Source organism: Pteronotus mesoamericanus, unplaced genomic scaffold (genome assembly GCF_021234165.1).
Source record: "Pteronotus mesoamericanus isolate MK-2021 breed Mesoamerican mustached bat unplaced genomic scaffold, CSHL_Meso_final scaffold_476, whole genome shotgun sequence".
Taxonomy (NCBI): domain Eukaryota; kingdom Metazoa; phylum Chordata; class Mammalia; order Chiroptera; family Mormoopidae; genus Pteronotus; species Pteronotus mesoamericanus.
In genome coordinates this window covers 3541238-3561881 of record NW_026555318.1, presented here as the reverse complement: position 1 = coordinate 3561881, position 20644 = coordinate 3541238, and the positions used below count along the sequence as shown (strand labels likewise).

The 20644-nt window shown below is 41.1% G+C and overlaps 1 protein-coding gene across 1 annotated transcript in view; it reads right to left on the bottom strand.

Annotated features, from left to right (window-relative positions):
- Positions 1–19392, bottom strand: part of KPNB1 (karyopherin subunit beta 1) — a 29703-nt gene extending 10311 nt beyond the window's left edge. Inside the window, exons 1-15 of the mRNA XM_054593772.1 lie at positions 18991–19392; positions 18829–18887; positions 16523–16705; positions 12641–12841; positions 11619–11771; positions 9962–10021; positions 9356–9445; positions 8623–8733; positions 7831–7932; positions 5284–5508; positions 4245–4436; positions 3358–3488; positions 2345–2492; positions 1763–1834; positions 116–260 (exon numbers count right to left, since the gene is read on the bottom strand). Of these exons, the coding sequence (XP_054449747.1) occupies positions 116–260; positions 1763–1834; positions 2345–2492; positions 3358–3488; positions 4245–4436; positions 5284–5508; positions 7831–7932; positions 8623–8733; positions 9356–9445; positions 9962–10021; positions 11619–11771; positions 12641–12841; positions 16523–16705; positions 18829–18887; positions 18991–19030 (1912 nt within the window). The 5' untranslated portion in view covers positions 19031–19392. The remainder of the gene's footprint in view (positions 1–115; positions 261–1762; positions 1835–2344; positions 2493–3357; positions 3489–4244; positions 4437–5283; positions 5509–7830; positions 7933–8622; positions 8734–9355; positions 9446–9961; positions 10022–11618; positions 11772–12640; positions 12842–16522; positions 16706–18828; positions 18888–18990) is intronic.
- Positions 19393–20644: the final 1252 nt, after the last annotated feature.

Below are 20644 nucleotides of genomic sequence, written 5' to 3'. Positions count from 1 at the left end.
ACCAACTCATGCCCCAGTAAACGAGGAAAGAGAACTCTGCTGTCTGTACTTGAAAACTTTTCATGGCCACTGTAACTCTGGCATTCGCACTCCCTGCCCAGTTTCGGCTCCTTACCTTCCACCAGTGTGCTAACTGCCATTAGGGCATCCTCCTGAACTCCCCCAGACCCAGCCGTGCTTTGGAACATCCTTAACAGGGAGGCCATGACGACATCAGAGATCTGCAAAGCATCTTGGTGTTGCACTTTCCGTAAGACATTCTGTGAAATGAACAAGAGTTCAGGATCTGTGGATTCGAAACCCTCCCATCAAATCCCTGTAGCATGTTAAAATTAGTTAAGTTCCTTGAAACTTTTTCTTTTTCTTTTTTTGAAAAGGCCGAACATAGCTTTTATACTCAAACATTTTGACAGTGCGAATCATTTGCAACATCCATTCTAATACCCCTTCTATTCCCCAATTCAGGACAAACACAAGATGACTTTCCACAGTGTACTGAATCATCTCTTTTGCATTTCATTTGTCTGACAAAAAACCATCAGCAGCCTCCATATCCCAGACATACTATTTCAGCTTCAAAGGACATGTCACATTAGAGTTCATACTCACAAAACAAACCAATAACTAACCCTTCCTATATCCTAACTCATGTACAGATAATGGTCAAGAAGCAGTCTTAATAAACTTAAGACAACCTGAACTTTCCTAATATTCCTCAAACTCCCCTCCCTTACCCTTTAAAATTTGTTTCAACTAATGCTACTGGATCATTTCTGTATTTGTCTATTGAATAAGGAAGCACCACTTAACAGTCATAGTTTAAAAAATTAAGTTGGTGTGCTCAGTGGACTGAGTGCCAGTCTGTGAACCAAAGAGCTCCTGGTTCGATGCCAGTCAGGGCACATGCCTGGGCTGTGGTCCAGGCCCCCAGTAGGGGGCGCACAGGAAGCAATCACACATTGATTTTTCTCTCCCTTCCCCCCTCTAAAAACAATTACATCTTTATAAAAAATTAAGTTTAGAGTAAGGAAAAGAAGGGAGTTCACAGTTAAGATTACCTAGTAAGCATTACTCAATACTAAAATCTAGTACCTACCTAAGCATCAGATAAGTTCCAGAGTTTTCCTGCTCTTTGGCAAAAAAAAAAAAAAAAAAAAAAAGAGGAAAGAGGAATACCTTCTCTATCTACTGCATGACTCCAGTCGGGAGGAGTGACATATACTTTTAATTATCCCATCCTCTCAGAAAAACTCTACTGTGAACACTAGGTACTATGAATGATGTAAATTATACCAAAGTTCCCAACAACTGTTGTTTCAAAATATAATGGTACAAATTCAAGGTTTTATTTTTAGTTGGGTGAACTACAGCTAGAAACCATATCTGACTGGATAACACTTGGACAGCCCAATGAACACCAAGACTGAAAGTTGCCACATAAGAGTTATAAAGAAGCAGTCTTATCAGTCTTCTAAGATCTTGCTTCCAGGTGTATCCTGTTTAACTCAAATAAACTCATAAAATTTCGAACACACACAAAAACAATGTACAGAAGTTTGGACCATCCTTATGCTATGCAAAAGATAACTTTCATCTTTCTGGACAAAAGAAAATGAAAAATTATTCTCCCAATCACAGACCAAGGCCTTTGGATCAGAACTTCTAATAAGCATCATTTCAGAGTTATGTGTGTACATAAACTTGTCATATTGGGATATGACTCTCTTCCTTAGAACTATTAAGTGATACGACACCACCATACCTGAAGAGTTGCGCAGAGTAATGACTGAAGGTCATTGAACTGGATCCTATCCGATGTGCTCTGGATATGTGACTACAAGGAAAAAAAGATCATTGTATTCTGAATAAATACCTTTTAAAGGGGCTCTAAACTCCCTCGTGTTTCCACTTTTGCTGGGTTTGCCAGGACCATTAAATAAGCTTTACTGATGCTAATTTAGGAAAGTAACTAAAATGTAACACATGCATGAGCAAACTGTGAGAAGCAATGCAAACTTTGAGTTACAACATTCTTTTTGCATAAGCTTTACATCTTTCTGAGAAAATTTATACATAAACACCAAAAAAAGAGAATAGCCTTTGCCCTGCGAACCAAAGGGTTGCCAGTTCAATTCCCAGGCTAGGACACATGCCTGGGTTGTGAGCCAGGTCCCCAGTAGGGGGGGTGTGAGAGGCAACCACACATTGATGTTTCTCTCCCTCCCTCCCCCTATCTAAAAATAAATAAATAAATAAAATCTTAAAAAAAAAAAACAACAAGATAAAGGTATGTTAGAAGTACTACACCCTTCCCACCAATAACCAGGAAAGCTCTAAGTCTCACCTCCATCTGAAGCACTTGTTGAAGTCGTTCCATGATGACTAAAGTAGTTTTCTGAACTGCAGGGTAACAATCCTTGGCACTGTTTTTCACAATTTCCATCAAAGATTCATATGCAGAACTCCTCAAGTTGTTCTGGTGTCCATCAGGTCTGTAAGGAAACACAGCAAAAACCTTAAAAGTCCCAACTGAGAAAGAATAGAGAAGTTGTTATAAGGTAGACATTGTCTCAACAAAAATAAGAACTCTGAAACGTGATGGCAGACCTGATTTGACTTTGGCAACAGGATACAACCAGAACTAAATTTTCAGCCTTTGAGCAATGGCTGTATTCATTATGGTCTCCAGACATGGTTAAACTTTAAGATGACCCTTTTGGAAATGGGCTAAAATTACAGGGAAAAATTAGATTAAAATGATGAAAATCTATGTAGACAATTGAAGAGGTTGCCTGAGTAGTTAATTTTCTTCATTCATCTGTGAGAGGTGCCATTATCTTGAACAGAGAAGCAGAAATGAACTAGGTGAGCCTGGAAGAATTAACATAGAGCTTTCTTCCTTGATGATTTCTTTTGAGTATGGCTTTAGTTAAGTATAGCTCACACAAAAACCAAGATAACTCAAGGCTGTCCCCAACTTATAAGCCTGTAAAACTGTATTTAAAAGCTCATTTACAAAACAACTGCATTTAATGCCAAGTTCTTCATCCAATATCATAAATGGCAATTAATAATCTTGTGTGGCAACTAAATTCCTACGAAGGGCTACTATTTCCCTTATACCATAATCAAACACTCCTGTTAACCATAGGCACTGTGAAACGAAGGGACCCCTCTAGATCAATTACTACTCTCTAACAAAGGAGACTATTTTCTGAGTTTAACTGTAAGCCAAACAATTCTAGTCTGCGTTTTTTCCTCTTATTTAAAAAATCCATTATTGAAATATTTCTATGATTAGTCCCTTCACCCCACCAAGGCAGGAGTTAAATGCAAAGACACCTAGTATGCAGTTACCTGTCTGTGGTCTCGAGGAGCTTCTGAACTATGAGTTCAAAAGACGACGACAAGCAATAGGTAGCTGGTTCTTCCTGATCATCAGCTACGTCTGCAGCTTCATAAGCAGCTTCAGCCAGACTAGAAAAAGCCTTAAAACCAGAGAGAGTTAATACTAGTCCCAAAAAGAACCCCATCGGAGGATGACCTCATTTTTCCCTAAGACACCTTGGGCAGTGTTCCTCTCCGATTGATCTAAGAATACATCACTGCTAGGGAATCCTCAACTTTTTTCTGTCAAGGTCATCTCAAAACGTTTTATAGGTATCCTTAAATACTTACTTATTTCTATTTTGTTTGTCCCGCCCCAAACTCTCTAAGTAGCAGAGTACTTTCACCTACTACAAACACCTGCCACTTCTATTTCTAATCACAGAAAGGCTTTTAGTCCCACCCCGTTCCTTATTTGAACTTCCTCCCCCACCCCCAAATGTCCCCAATGAACCTCATTCAGCGTCTACTGACTCAGCACTTACACCGCCTACCTTCCTTTCCTCTTGCCCCCATCTCAGCAATTATACTTTTTTGTAGCCAGAAACTCTCTACTTTAATCAAAATTTCTTGTCCCCAAGCAACTGAAGAAAGAAAACAGAGTCCAGATAGTTTTCCCACTGGGTTAGCATGACTGTTCGAAATGGTTCAGGAACCAGTCAGCATGAGTCAACAGCACCTACTGGCTCATGCGGTTGACATCTCCCCCACATTTTAATTGAAGAAATTAGAAAGGAGATGTTATTCAGAAAAAACCTTCCAGAAATGGGCAGACTCATTTCTCCCCCACACCTCATACTTCCTTACCAAATGGTTCAGCCAAGACCCTTATCTCATCAGGAAGAAAAATCCCTTACCCAGCACACATTTGAAGCCACTCTGGGTTCAGCACTGAGGCCCTCGATCAGACACTGCAGCAGGGGAGTCAAGTAGACATCATTGATGGCGGCTTCAGGGAGCAGTTCACAAATTCTGCCCACAGTCCATGCAGTTGTATCTCGAACAACCACACTGGGGTCTTTCATTAATTCTATTAGAGTGGGCATAGCCTGAAAATGCAACAGTTATTAGCAAGGTAAAACAAAGAATAAAACTCACGCTGGCTAATACCTAAGAGGAAAGTGTGATGGTTAGGTTTTAACTCAAAGCATCAAGATGGTTTTGTCATTTTAAAAGGTATGCTCATCAAATATTCAATAATATAATAAAAAGAAATAAAGTGAAGAATGAAAAGTCCTTCTCTCTTCATTAAATTCCAGTATAGAGTTTTACGTAAGGGTCTGGTATGAATTGTTGCAAGCAGTCCTTACTAAATTACTTAGGTAGAGATCCCAAGGTGCAGATGTGATGGCATTTGGCTATATCCTTAAAGGCTGAGTTCTATGTGTACTAAAACTCAATTATAACGCACTCTCGTCGTTTTTAATAGCAAAATACGTCCAATACTTCCTAAAGAGGTTTCATTATGTAAATGTCATTGTGTTCTAGGTACAGAATAATACCATCATTAAAAAGGAAATGTTAATGATACAGCATTGAGAGAAAAAACAAGTCAGAAGACTATTTGCCCAGTAAGATCGCCATCCTGTTGCACGTATATGCACGTAGAAAAAAGCTCCACGAATAAATACCAAAAGTGAGAATGTTAGCCCTGGGCAATGGGATTATAGGTGACTTTTTCTTTTGGACTTTCTCTGCATTTTTCAAGTCTTGTATTTTACAAATAAACAAATAAAAGAAATATTATACCCTTCAGTGACAACAAATGGCTATCTAGGAAGAATGTTTGTGGATGACTACTTACAGCTTTGTGTTTAAAATAAAGGCACGCTTTCCAGCAAAAACTTTAAACAAACAAAGAGCTCACTTTCCACTACAAAACTCCCTCAGCTTCACCTGTATAACTAGTGGTTTGAGCTGATTGGGCTCCGGTCCTTCCAATATACAGCCGAAGGCCATCACTGCTGCATCCCGGTACCGCCAATCAGGGTTCTTGATGTGTTCTTTAATGAAGGGAAGGACGTGTGGCACAATGTCATCTTCACAGCAGGTGGCCAGAAGCATGAGGCACACTCCAGCTGCTTTGCAGGGGTTCCAGTCATCATCATCATCATTTTCATCCTAGAAAAAGAATGTAACAATAGTTAAATTGTTAAAAAAAAAAAAAAAAAAATCACTTTAACTCACAAGGTACTCTCTTCCCGAACGTCAGAACTTATGCTTTGAAGACATAAATAAACACAAAACCTTTATACTTTATTCTCTTCCACTAAGGTTCATCACAGCAGACTTTGTTAAAATAAGATCTAGAGGGAGGGAAGAGTCCACTCAGTACTATACAATGAGATGAACAAACTTCAACTACATGTAACGAAAAGGATGATCTTGGACTTACGGAGTAAAAGGCAGAGCAAAATTGTATACACTATATGATTCTAGTTATATACATTAGAAAAACCAATCAGCCTGGCTGGTGTGGCTAAGCAGATTGAGTGCTGGACCTGCGAACCAAAGGGTTGATGGTTTGACTCCCAGTCGGGGCACATGCCTGGGTTGCAAGCCAGGGCCCCAGTAGGGGGAGCGCAAGAAGCAATCACACATTGCTGTTTCTTCCTCCCTCCCTTCCCCTCTCTAAAAATAAATAAAATCTTTAACAATAAAATAAAATAAAATAATTTAAAAATCAATCAAAATTAATCTATGGAGCTACTGACTAGGAAGACTATATGAGGAAGGCCTCTGGTGTACTAGTAATTGTTATTTCAATAAAAACTTAAAACAAAAACAACAACTAAGATTCCATTCAGAGCTCTCATGAAATTAAGAGTTTCAAGTTTTATCTTCCTTACTGCGGCCATTCACACACATGGTAGTTTAAAGGTATGATGCCCATGCAATTTCAGATAATTATGTACGTGAAAAATGATTTGTTCCCAAACCAGAAAAGCACAACCAAAAATATACAAAGCAAAGATACTAAAGTCAAAAGATAAAAAATAGCAACCATAAACCTGAAAGACGAGATGAAATTTTAAGGGAACATCCAGTTCATTTCAAACCAAATACATCTTTACGTATCTTCTGAGATTGAAAGAGCCATGTGCTCTCCTAAAAACAAATTACATTCTTGTGTACAAATACATTTTGCAGTGCTCCAAGTTATAGCACTGCTGCCTCAAAGCACTGCCAACTCTTTGGTAACAATTCACATGCACCAGAAGAGATATGGCAACAGAAAGACTATTTCAAAACACCTCACCAAGAAAAACTATTATGTCCTGGTTGGTATGGCTCAATAGACTGAGCGCTGGCCTGCAAACCAAAGGGTCGCCGGCTCGATTCCTAGTCAGGGCATGTGCTTAGGTTGCAGGCCAGGTCCCCAGTGGGGGCGCGTTGAGATGCAACCACACACTGATGTTTCTCTTCCTCTCTTTCTCCCTTACCCTCTCTAAAAATAAGTAAAATCTTTTTAAAAATTAAAAAAAGAAAGAAAACCTAAAACACAGAGTCAAAAGGGAACAACTGTAACAAAGATATATTTCGTATAAAAGACCCACATCTTCATGAAGTCTTATTGTTCTAATAAAGGATTGTCCTAATCTCATTAATGTTAATAACCATGAAGGATTAGATATTTCATGGGTTGAATTCCATCATTAGGATATTCATTAAGAATAACTCTTATCCAACCACATCAGTATTTTGAAAGTGTATGTATACCACAAACTCATAAAAATGTCCCAGATATTTAAGCAAGTATCTGAGTAGCCTAAAACTTGCACCTTTCTTCCTCCAACCTTTTTTTACTGCAACTTTTAAAAAATTCTCATTCATGGACATGTTCATTACTTTTTAGAGAGAACAGAGTAAAATATCATTGGTCGCCTCCTGTACCAGGATCACACCAGCAACTCCTTGGTGCATGGGACAACACTCCAACCAAGTGAGCTGCATCAGCCAGGGCTTTACTGCAACTTTTACAGAGCCTCTCCTGCTAGTTTGAACATAGCATTCAGGAAATCAGAGCAGTGTATGTGCCTTATTCCCGATCAAGACTGAAAAGTTCTCTTAACAACTGAGAGCCTAGCCAGGGGTGTCCAACCTTTTGGTGTCTCTGGGCCACACTGCAAGAAGAGTTGTTTTGGGCCACACATCAAATACACAAACACTAATGAAAACTGATGAGCAAAAAACGGTTTTAAATAAATTTATGATTTGTGCTGGGCTGCACCTGTAGCCACTCTTGGCCACATGCGGCCTGTGGGCTGGACACCCCTGGCCTAGAGGATCCTACAGATCCAGCTCAGCTGTTCCCGAGTCATCTATAACAGAGCACCAACTAATTGAAGAGCTGCTGAGTTCCTTCATGGAAACTGTTCCACAGCAAACCAACCCTTAACAAATTTTCATAGCTTACTTGGCTAGATTTGAAAGGTAACTCACCTGTTTAGTTAGTGTCTGTGTGAGGATTGGAACCAGGTACTGTAGTGCTCCCTTGGCATAAAACTTGCTGGTGTGCTCAGGGGGCCGTCCTTGTTCTGCTGCCTGAGGACAAACATAATGCAAATTCTGGACAGTAGCAAATAAACTATGATATTAAGACATACAGTGAGAACTTCCCAGGGGTCTGTACAGAAATATATGGAGCATATGGTAGCATTTGCTATATCTTTGAAGACATTTATTTTTTGGTCTATTTCAATGAGATTCTTTTAGGATTTAAAGGACCAAGGCAACCTCAAGAATTACATTTTTTTCCACAAGCTCAATTCACATCAAAAAGCTGTCATCTATAAGACCTTAAGAATGACAAAAATAAGATTGTAATTCAAAAACTGAAAGCGCAACACTAATTCTTTTTCCACATCTAATTTCTTCACCAAAGTCAGTAAACTATCAATTATATATGCCATACTTGCATCAGGACTTTCAAAAGGAAATTCAGCACCAGATGTCACTTCGTTGAACTGTGACTGCCTGCTGCCCCCTTGTGTTCAGAGAACTAATACAAATATTTACAATAAATTATACCTGACTGGGAAAAACATGAGATGCCACCTTATTGATCTGTCTCCCTCATGAGGGTTTTGGTTAATAGAAAAATGAAAATTTATATAAATGGAAATACACTCTAAGTCCAGTCAGAATAATGCTTTCTCACATCCACAAAGAAATTAAGTCCCAAAGCCCAGTCAGAACAGCACTCCCCTCAGCCCGACTCTCTCCCAGGCTCACCTCTGAAGCCTCAATGGCCAAATCCATTTCCTCATCACAGACATTGGACCAGAATTCTATCCCCTGCAGGGCCACTTCATCAATGTCACTTTTCATTGCTTCGATTGTGATCTTAAGAGAAAAAAACACGACACCCCAGGCCCCAAGTAAGTGCTGGTTCAAGTTACACCCCTCCTATAACCAGATGTTCAAGTTGCAAAAATGTAGGTTTATAAAAGCTAGGTCTGAAAGGAAAGCTAGAAAAAGGAAACATCTTTATTTTAATTTTAAAATGTAATTAATCTTTTAAAAATTTTATTTATTGCTTTTAGAGAGAGAGGGGAAAGAGGAGAGAGAAAACCACTGTTTGTTGTTCCATTTATTTATGCATTCATTGGCTGATTCTTGTATGTGCCCTGACCAGGGATCGAACCCACAACATTATACCGGACAACGCTCTAACTAAAACTGAGCTACTGCCCAGGGCAGAGAACAAATTTTAAAATACACTCTTTTTACCAGCAAAGATACTACTACTCTTGGCATACTACTTAAGCACTTAAACATTTCGTTGATTTCATTACATAGAGTAAAAAATTAACAGTTGACAAAAAGCACACTACTTAAGAACTTAAACATTTCCTTGATTTCATTATATAGAGTAAAAAACTAACAGAGTTGACTAAAAGCAATTAAAAATGATGCGCTTTGCAATTATCTACATGCTCAAATACATAAACTAGAAAGTACTTACTGCAAAAAGAGCAGGACCCATATATGTCTCCATGTACTGATAATACAAGGACATTATTTTCACCAGATTCTGTAAGGCAGCCACTCGTACCTTTCACAAAGGACAGGTAAAATGTTTCACCATTCAGTTTAATAACAAGGCAATCTCACAAAAGTAACTACTTCACTCAGATGGGTCAATAATCTAAAGAGTCAAGTGCAGTACATCTGAGTTACATTCATTTCCCCATGGAAGCCACAGCAGGACAAAACTCACTGATGCGGCTCAAACTAGATGTAATTCCCACCTGTTTCAAGGGTCAAGGTTTAGGTTACAGCAATAGCAAAGCTATTTCAATGGCTGTACTGGAAAACAATCACTTGAATAAACTATAGCAATTACATAGCAACACGGATCAAAAACCATCTCTCCCTTAAACCCTTTTAAAGAGATCAACTTCTGTTATGTTAATTTTCCAAGTCCTGTTCTTCTCTCTTCAATTTGCTGGAGAAAAATTCTTACTGGTCAAACCTTATTTCTGAAGCTTCCTAACATTTCAAAATACTATACTAGAGTTGGCATTTCCTAGGAAAGATGGTGACAAATTTTCAATGACCTCATACTCACCCTCGTATCTGGACACTGTGTGGCTTCACAGACCACCTGCATAATAAAGTGCCTTTCGGACTGCAGAAATAAAAGAGAATTAGAAGAGTGTAGACCATATATAAGAAGACTGCTAGCCTATACCTTTAAGAAAAAGCTTACTCCCTTAGGAACCCACACAATCCTGGACCAATCAGGCAGCTCTATGTTGACATAGTAATGGCACTATGAAGGCTATGAAGAGTTTCCCCCAGTGCCTACTGTATGACCTATTCTCAAAGGAGGTCCAGTGTCTTTTAAGCCCCAAAGTGACCTTCACTAATAAGACTTCAGAAAGAAGGTAGGAAAATGTAGGTCACACACAGGTTTTAAATAAAGATGGTTACTTCAAACAACAACAACAACAAAAAAAAAACCCACCTTCATTAGGAAAAATCTGTTCCTTTGTATTTAAAAATTAAGAGATTTAAAAATACCTGCTTTATTTCAGAGACAAAACTGGTTTGCTGGGAGGTGGCAAATCCACATCAAACGTGGCAAGATATGAGAGAATGAATTTTATTTGCTACCACCCCAGGTCTTCTGAAATCTAAAAGGAAAACGCTTATCTTCTAAGCAATTAGGATTTCAGTTTGCCTTAGCCTTCTTTAGACCTCCCACTTTGTTCACTGTAAGGCCAAGACGTGGCAAAAAGCCCAGCTGAAGTGTCAACATATATACAAAAAATACTTGCAGATCATATGATCCAGAATTCCACTTTTGGGTATACATCCAAAATAACTGAAAGCAGGGTCTCAAAGATATATACACCCATGTTCATAGCAGCATTATTTTCAATAGACAGAAGATGGAAGAAAGCAACCCAAATGTCTATTGACAGATAAATGGATAAACAAAATGTGGCATATACATATAATGGAATATTATTAATCAGCCTTAAAAAGGGAATTCACATATGCTACAACATGCATGAACCCAAGACATTACGCTAAGTGAAATAAGCCAATCACAAATGGGCAAATCAAATACTGTACGATCCACTTACATAAGCTATCTACTGTAATCAGAAACAGAAAGTCAAGTAACTATAGAAAAAGAAACTAGAAAGGTTGTTGCCAGGAATGAGGAAGGGGAAAGCAGGCAGTTGTTTAATGGACATAGTGTCAGTTTTGCAAGAGTTTGAAAAAGCTCTGGAGCTTGGTTGCAAAACGATGTGAATATACTTAACACTACCAAACTGTATGCTTAGAAATAAGATAGTAAATTTTATGTTATTATCTATTTTAACACAAAATAAATAAGGAAATACTTTTAGGCAAAATAAACTGTTTATAGCTTAATTTTCAAAAGCATCTTCCTCAGGAGGTATGAAACACAGCCCAATTTCTTAAATTTAAAAAAAAAAAAAAAATCCCAAAGCAGACTTTGGACTGCAAAATGAAAATCCTAAGCTTAGAAACTCTTTAGAGCACATTATTTCCAAAAGCCTGATGAAAAATGGCAACCACCTATGCCATGGCCACATCTCACACAAATCTTAACTAGATTAGACATAAATGCTTCTAAACAAGACAGTCCTTTCTAAATCATTAAAACAAACAAACAAACAAAAAAACCCCTTTCATTTAACTCTTACTTCTCACCCCCTGAACCTACATTTTTGCCAAAAGGCACTCACCTCTTTGTCAAAGTTTGCTTTGGTGAACTCCAACGAGTTCAGGAGTGCATTCGTAGCTGCGAGCTTCACATTATTACTAGGCTCTTCTTTCCTCATCCCCTGGATTATGGCAGTCAGAATCTCATTGGATTTATCTTGTAGCTGCTCTGGGTCCTGAAATGAGCAGGGAAGTGCAGTGACTGTATTAATGAAGTCATGACAAATCAGCAGTCTTTTTAAGTGTAAAACCCAATGGAGCAAGGATCATGACTTTTTCTGATCTTTCTCCACATATTTCCATTTAGGGACAAAATATCCCAGGGTCTGGTAGCCCAAAATTGAATGGGAACAAATTAAACTCATCAATTTCATCTGTTTTCCTCCACTTCTGTGAAAATGGAAATGGCAGTGTGATTTATTTTCCAGGCCACCTGTACCAACTGAAGGACAACTTCAGAACATCTGGGGGTCAAGGATCAACACCTGGACACACAACTAGGGAGTCTAAGTCCATGTCAAGTGCTATGGCATTCTTTGTTTCAAGTTGGTGTATCAAAACTGACACCAACACTGGTAAGCTCAGCAGCAACAGCAGTCCTAGGAGGGCTGCATTTAACATACTGTGTGTGGCTCCAGTGGCTAAACCAATTACAGCAAGAGCTGGTAAACTGTTTTGTAAAATAGCCAATGAAAATGAACCACAGCATCCATGTTACACAAAGAATCTTGAGAAAGGGATCAGACGAGGGATTCCCCAGGATAGAGAATACCCTTAAAAGTCTAGAATCCATGCCTCTCCAAAACATATGGATTTCCACTTTGAGTTTCTGACCCTCAAGTCTCTTAATTTTAGGGCATGATTAACAATGTGAGGGTAAGCTAATTTAGAAGTCTAAATTAACAAACAAAGCATTCTACTTTTAAAACACTTTGCAGAAGCTTGTTTTTCTTTATGATATGGTAAAGATAATTCAAATACCATGCATATCACAACTAGCTGAAATCATAGCTATATATGTTAGATAACATGAGGCAGCACTTACTATATCTTGGCAAATGTAACCAATAGCTTCCAATGTCGACTCTTTCATGTGCTCTGTGCTGTTGGGGTTTGTGACGTTGGCCACCAATTGAGGAATGAGTTCTGGCCACTGGTTCACTGGTATCTCTGCACAAGCAATACCAGCCACACACTGAGAGGCAGAACTAGGCCGGTAAGTTTCTGTGCCCAAAGTCTGCAAAACCTGCACGCACACACACACACACACACAAAATAAATGTTTAAACATCTCTTATATTCGTCTGAGTTTTCTGTAACACAGAAAAGTAGAAAAAAGGCATATACAGTATAGGTCAATTGTCAAAAAACAAACAAACAAACAAACAAAAAAAAACGGCCAGCCTCAGTACTGACACCAACACAATCAACATTGTTCCAGACCCCAGGGCGGGGGGGCGGGGGAACAAACCCCAACCACCCCCTACTTCCAATGGAATTCTCCAAAGCCAGACACCTCACTTCAATGTTCAATGAAAGGTAGAAAAGTTAGGAGGTAGCATTAATAAGGTGAAGGAGCCCTGCCTGGTGCAGCTAAGCAGACTGAGTGCTGGCCAAAAGGTTGCCCATTCCATTCCCAGTCAGGGCACATGGCACAGGCCTGGGTTGCAGGCCACGTCCCCAGTTGGGGGCGTGTGAGAGGCAACCAACTGATGTATCTCTCCCATAATGATGTTTCTCTCCCTCCTTCTCCCACCCCTCCAGCTCTTTCTAAAAATAAATAAAATCTTAAAAAAGAAAAATAAAAGCAAAGGAGATGACAAAATTCACCTTCTGGGTTCCTTGGTGGTGTAATGGAAGGAAGCTCACACAACCTTGTTTTGTGGAAAGTGTGGGATTTTAGGATGAGGGTAATGAACTCTGGGGCATTCAGGGGGGTCTGATTCACAGATCACAGTCTAACCTGAATCAAGGAAGACATGTTCCCACTCATGAAATGTGGAACACACCTTCTGCCTTCTGGTCATTGACAATTTAGCAGCCTGGGTGACTTTCATAAAAAGACCTTGGTCAAGTAACATCACTAGATGTGGCTACAAAGTTAATAACTATTTAACTTCCAACCTGCAATGACTTGTTCTGTTTCCCCCCAAATCAAAGAACTGTTCTTTCCACCATCAGCAGATACCAAGTACAGATCAGATATGCCAATTAAAACGAGACCTGCTTATCACTAAACATGTCTTGTTTGAAATAGTAATTATACAAGCATTTATGTAAAGGGTAAAGGCACAGGTACAGATAAAGGATGAAGCCACAATGGACCCAAGGTTAATCATAACCACGATCAGGTAATTCAGTCAATGAACTAAGAATCGTCAGTCCACTAAAAAGGCAAACAGTTAACTGTCCTTGGCATGAACACAGGACGAAGAATAGCTGCCAAATATTCAGGCCAGCTTGCTGACTAGGTCAGGTCACTTAGTATCATGCTTTGTAGCTAATAATAATGAACTCTCCATCTTTCCCCCTTATACAGTGTATCATCAGCCCTGGCCGCCCTCACTCTCAACAGCTCTACCCAATGTTGTAACAGTTCTGATTGAGTCTAAATAGTTTTTGCTCTCTAGCGGTACCCAAGCTACAAAGGACTTTAACAAAACTGTACATCAAAAGCTTAAGGGAGGAGGGGTCAAAATGAATTGTCCAAAACGGCAGGGGCTGAACAGGCATTAACCTGAGTCTAAGAGTTCCAGTCCAGAGTGCCTTTACATATACTACACTGCACCATCTCCTAAAACATATGTAGGTAGAGGATACTAAACCCAATCTATCTTTATCTTTGTTCCTTTTAAATTGTTCCTATAATCACTATTACTTGAGGTGATTGAGAGACTACCAATGTCCAATTCTGGAGGACTGAAAGTTTTTGCTGTTTTTTTATGAAAAACTAGGGGTGCCCTGGCTGGTGTGGCTCAGTGGATTGAGCGCCAGCCTGTGAACCAGAAGGTCACAGGTTGGATTCCCAGTCAGGGCACATGCTTGTATTGCGGGCCAGGTCTCAACTTGGGGGGGGGGGGGGGGGGGGGATGTGCATGTTAGAGGCAACCAATCTATGTTTCTCTTCCTCTCTCTAAAAATAAATAAAATCTTAAAAAAGAAAAAAAGAAAACTAGGAGTGACCCTAATGATAATACGTAATGATCTAAAATAAGAATAAAAAACTAACCCTCAACTGTGTCCAAGACCCAGATTTCAAAAGAGAAATAACCACCAGCACTGACAAAATATTAATTACCGTATGTGCTATGAAAGAGAAAAAGGACAAGATAATTGCTATTTTTTTCTTTATTCACACAGGCTCAACAAATTCTTATTTGAATCTTAGAAAAATTTTGGTGTCTAAGAGTGATGTGCCAAAAAAAATAAGTCAGTTACAGTACCAATCATGTATTATTTCATTTTGGACACTACAATATAGGTATCAAGATTGGCAGTGATAATATAAATGATAAACTTCATTTATATCAAATTGCTGAAGGGAGGATTAAAACGTTATTCTCTAAGCAGACCCAATGTGGACAGAAATAGCTCTATGTATTTCAAAGAAGATTCAAAATAAGTTGCCTTTCATAACCTAGTTCCCTGTCGTAAAGAGATACATAACTAGAAAGAAAATTTATTGCCTAAAGGAGCACTAATTTACCTAATGCTGACACCTAGAACCAGGAAACAGCAAGTGTATGTATAACCACACCTACACAAGTACACACAAGAATCTCCCATTGGTTTCCCCTAAAATACCAGGGACCAAAGATGCTTGATTTGCTCTCTATGCCTTATACATGTAGGACAGGAAGTTAAACACTTCATTTAAAAAAAAAGTCTAAGCACATCTCTCCATATATTGATTCTTTACTGCACCTAGAAATCTGAATTACTAATTCAAAATTTTAAAAGTCACAAGAACTCCTTAGTGCAGCAAAGTATATTCAATTCTCCCCAAAATTCATCAGCCCACTCTAAATGCCTTGATTAAGCCCTAGCTGGTGTGTGGCTCAGTGGATTGAGCACCAGCCTGTGAATTGAACGGTCACTGGTTCGATTCCAGATTGCAGTGCATGTCTGGGTTGCAGGCCAGGTCCCTGATTTGGGGTGTGGGAGAGGCATCCCATCCAAGTATCTCCTGCACATTGATGTTTCTCTCCCTCTCTTTCTCCCTCCCTTCCCCTCTCTAAGTAAATAAATAAAATCTAAAAAAAAATTAAAAAAATAAATGCCTTGATTAAAAGCCACATGTTTCTTAAGGAAGCTTTTCACTATTTGCTAAGTATTTGATAAAAGTACCATTAATGTCAATCTCGTATCACAAATTCTTTGGGTTTTAAAGGCTCAAGATAGGATTTAACTCCCTCTCTGACTTCAGATAATAGCATGCCTAAACCACAAAACAATGAGATTTACAGCAGAATTTCAACAAGAGCTGAGTGCTACCTGACTGGAAGGATCATTTGGGAACAGAGTTTAAAAAATACCCTCAAGCCTCTCACTGCAAATCAAAATTTCTGGAGGGAGCTTGAAAATATATTATTAAAAAATTCCCTAAGTAATTCTGAAAACCCAAGTTTGGGAACCATCAATTTGTATACTACCCCAATTCTCCAAAGACTGTACAAATTCCAGCATCTAAAGTTTCCCAAACTGCTTCAGTCTTCCTCAGTTATGTGAAAAGAATTCCAATCCATTAATGGGATTGGATAAGCTGAACTTAAACCAAATACAATTTTTTTGTCTTCAAGTGAAGTATAGGTAGGTATCAGAAACCTATTATACCATCAGCTCTATCCCATGCAAATGATAAAAGAACTGACAAAGATTTTTCTTGTTCCCTACGCTATATGATCAAAAAGAGATGAAAATTACTTACATAATTCTTGACTTCCCGTCGAGCATTAGCATCAATAGCAAGCCACCTCTGTTGATACTGTGCCTTGATATCTGGATCTTTAGATGTCAAAGAGTTCTTGATTTGTAGACCTGCGGCAACTCTGGCAACCTGACTGTTTCCTGGATTTGCTAGCACTCTGGACAGTTCCACAAGGAAAGTGGGCTGTTAAAAAAAGATGCATTGGTGAGTGAAAGTATCTATCTCTTGGGAATTTCATGAATTGAGGATAGCTTATGGAGCACCAAAAACACTGGAGAAAACCTAAATTTTTTAGAACATATGTCTCAGAAAACTCCACAATATCTACCTCAAGACTCCTGTAAAATTAGTACATTAAGGAAGTCATCCATCTTCCCATGAAGCTTCAGCATTTAACAAGAGCTTAGTGTCCAAATTTTCATATTAGATCCCCCAGAATTAAAGAAAGTTTCACAATCTAGTAGTCAAAGAAATTTTTTAATGTACCTAAAACAGTACCTGGTACTCAATATTTGTTGAATAAATATGTTATGACAAGGTAGAAAACAGAATATTTTTCTAAATTAAAAAACCTTAGTCCAAAAGGAATGATACTCAGACTGGCTTCTGATCTCAAGGAAGCAGGTAATCTTGCATGAGAAGGAAATACTTATAAACCTAAAACACAGATTTAGGAAGCGGGTCCTTTCTATTTTGGTTGTTAAGTGTTCAGCAAGTGGGGAGCAATGAAAAAAGTAGATTTGTAAGGGGAAAAAAAAAGGATACTTAGAATTAAGGGACAACTGAAAAGATAAAAACATCAAGGCAAATTATTTTCTATTTAACAGCCTAGAGTTAACACACTAAAGGCTCCTATGCATTCTGGACCTGAGCTGTCCACTAAACATAGTGGATTCCAGAAAAGCACACTCAGTCTTTTGTAATGCAGAACTCCAAAACTACTCCCTTTGCTTCAAAATTTTAACACACACTCTTCAACCTTGAAAAAGCTGTCTACAATCTCTTATCTTCCTGAAAAATTAACAGGAAAAACCAAAAGCAGATTGTTTCTTACCACTAACAAATTCTGCAATCACAGCGAAGATAACTTTTAAAGAGTTTTATTAATTATGTTCTACTAAATGTTAGGAATAACATAAAAAGACTTCTTGCAAATTAGCAAAAACAGAAACAGGAATATACTCCAAATGGATATATCATCAGCTTATGCCAGTGGAAAAAAGTCTTTTCTATAGAAAGTTAAGGATAAGAAGATAGTATAAAACCTAGCACATTTAAGGGCAAAGTAAAAAAAAAAAAAAAAAGGAAATCACTCAAAGGCAGTTTGTATAAAATAGGCCTTGTCACTATTTTTTGCTTACATTATTTGCCTAATTAACCCGAAGAACACATGTGGTTCGTGTTATTTAGACTTATTACCTACTACCTTTAAAAGATGTCAAATATGGTCTATCTTTCCCTCTGCTCCCCATTCCCCCAACAGGAGAGGGACACCAAAGGGAGACATTGCTGGCATAGGCCGTTTCAATCAATCCATCCCACATTACTGTGCAAAAATCTAGACTCTAGCAGACTTATCTTCATTTGTCCTGTATCCCTTAAATTTGAAATTATGACAAACGAGTAGCTTTCCTGCTTTCCTCTGTGATCTCATCTGGAAACAGGCCCGATGTCAAGGAAGAGCCTCAGTCTGCTGTCTGGGTACAGATTCTCTACTCATCGAATTAAAAACACCCGGGAGAGGAATAATCAGGCAGGAAAGGAGAATACTGCCCGGAATGGGTCAAGAGGCATTCGGGTGTCAGGCCTGTCTGTGAGCACAGACCAAGGGAGATAGGAAAGAGTACAGCTCTGAGAAGTAGTGAAGAGAATCACAGGGCCACGGGACAGGGAGGAGAAGCCTGGCCCGGTCAGAACAGAGCGGGCAACCGGGCTCGGATCTTCCACATGGCCCCTAGGCCCGGCTCCCCCACCCCCACCCTTGCTGAACACGCAGCGCGGCGCAACCTAACTTCCCTTCCCTTCCCTCCCACTTTCTCCCTCCCGCTGCACCGCCGCCCTCAGGCCGCGAGGCGATTGGGCAGCAGTCACCCCGGCGCGCCGCGCCATTGGCCAGCTGCCGGGGCCCGGGGCGGGACACACCCACCGGCTTCCCGATGGCGGGGTTAGGTTGGACTGGGTTGGGGGGGAGGGGGACGGGATGGGGCGGGGTAGGTTCCCGAGGCCTGGGCCTCCGGGAGGGCGGGAAGGCCCGCAAGCAGGGGATGGGGAGACGGAAGGATGGGGGCCGGCGGGATGGCACGCACCAGGTTTTCCACGGCAGCACGCTCCAGGAACTTCTGCGCTGCTTCCAGTTCCAGCCGATCTGGGGGGAAGGAAAGTGGGAAAGGGGACAGGGTCAGAGGGACCAGGGCTTCCCTTCCCCCCTCCCAATCACCTCAGCCCGACCCCCGGCCCCCGCGTCCTACCCGGAGACACGGTCTTCTCGAGGATGGTGATCAGCTCCATGGCGGAGGTGGCGGCGGGGACTCCTAAGACGACGGTCCGGCCTCTGGGGCGGCGGCTCTAGCTGGGGATGGGGGTTGGGGGTCGGGTGGGAAGGGAGGGTGGGGTGGGGGGCGGGGGTCACCACCAGCCCATTCACCGGCTCCCTCTTGTTAGTCGCTCTGGCTCCCCTTCCTTCCTCCTTTCCTTCCTTCCTCCCTCCCAATTTGCTGCTTGGCGGCGGCGGCAGCTGCTCCTCTGGCGGCGGGGGAGGGACCCCGGGGGCAGCTCACAGCGCGGCTGGTGCTCGGGTGGCGGAGGGAGAAAGAAGGAAGGGAGGCTGTAAGTGAACGACGGCTCGCAGGGAGGGAGAGAGAGGGAGGGAGGGAGGAAGGCGGAGGGATATTCGGGCCGGACCTCTCCGCGGCGGCACCGCGCTCCACGTGGATTGGTTGCCGCCGTGGCCACGCGGAATCACCAATTGGTTAGGTATTCAGCGTTGAAGGGTCGTCCTTAGTCCATTCGCCCACTGGTTTCAAGGCCCGGGTTGGTTGGGCGGGCAGCGAAATGGGGCGATTGGATTGGAGGAGGAGAAGTGAGATTGGGTGGGCTGGTGACTGGATTGGCCTGGTAAAGGCCTTGGGCTCAGACCGGCTGAACACTGGGAGGAGAGTGGACCGAAGGCAAGGCTCGGGGCCCGCGTGATTGGCTAGGATACTGGTCGTTGATAGGATAGGGCGCCCGGGAGAATTGGGGAGAGGAGTTCGGGGTCGAGGCCGCGGAAAGGCGGGAGGCGACGCGCCTCTTTAGGATCCCAGCGCAGGGCACGATGGGACGCCCCCGGGAAGGGGCGGGGCCATATTCGGGCTGCGGTTGGGGAAGCACCGTCACCCCGAGGGGCGTGTTGAAGAGGGTTTCGCGGGCTTGAGAGGGGGTGGAGGGACCGTTAAAGCCCTGCACCGCGCCCACAGGAAGTTGCTTTCACGGCTGGGCCTTCTTGGTGCCCGGCCCGCGGCTGGGAAGGACCTTGAAGACCATGCGGTTCAACTTTTCAATTCACAGATACGGAAACTGAAGCCCAGAGAGGGTATGCAGCTTGTGCAAGGTTACACAGCCGGTTAGTGGCCTGCTCGGGACTGGACTTGAGCGTTTCTCACTGCCCTTGGCCTTACACACAGCTTCCCCCCTCCAAAGGAGGTGAATGCTAATCTTTTTTTCCCTTTGGACCTATTTATAGGCTGTGAGGCCTGTGCTGTTATAATGTCTAACTCACATGGGGTAGGCATTTGAATTGCTCTTTGCCCTCCACCCTAGCTACCACCTGGTACTTAAAGGAATAGAAATGTTTCGTCCTGCTAAGGTGCTTGTATAAAGACACAACGGCGAACCAGAAAGAATCCGTGTACATGCGTAAAGGATCGTGATTCTTAGTTTTTCTGGAAGAAACTAATGAAAAAGCCTTTTCTTAGTAAAATGCACGTAAAGAAAATGTGCATACAGTTTCTTGACTTCCCCTGACATTGGTACTTGGGCTCAATGTGAAGAGTTTTCTGAATTGTTGCATTTTCATATTGCTGTAGGGTTAATTGGATGTAGGTAGCTTAACCACGAAGCTTGAACTTGTGGAATTGCCATACT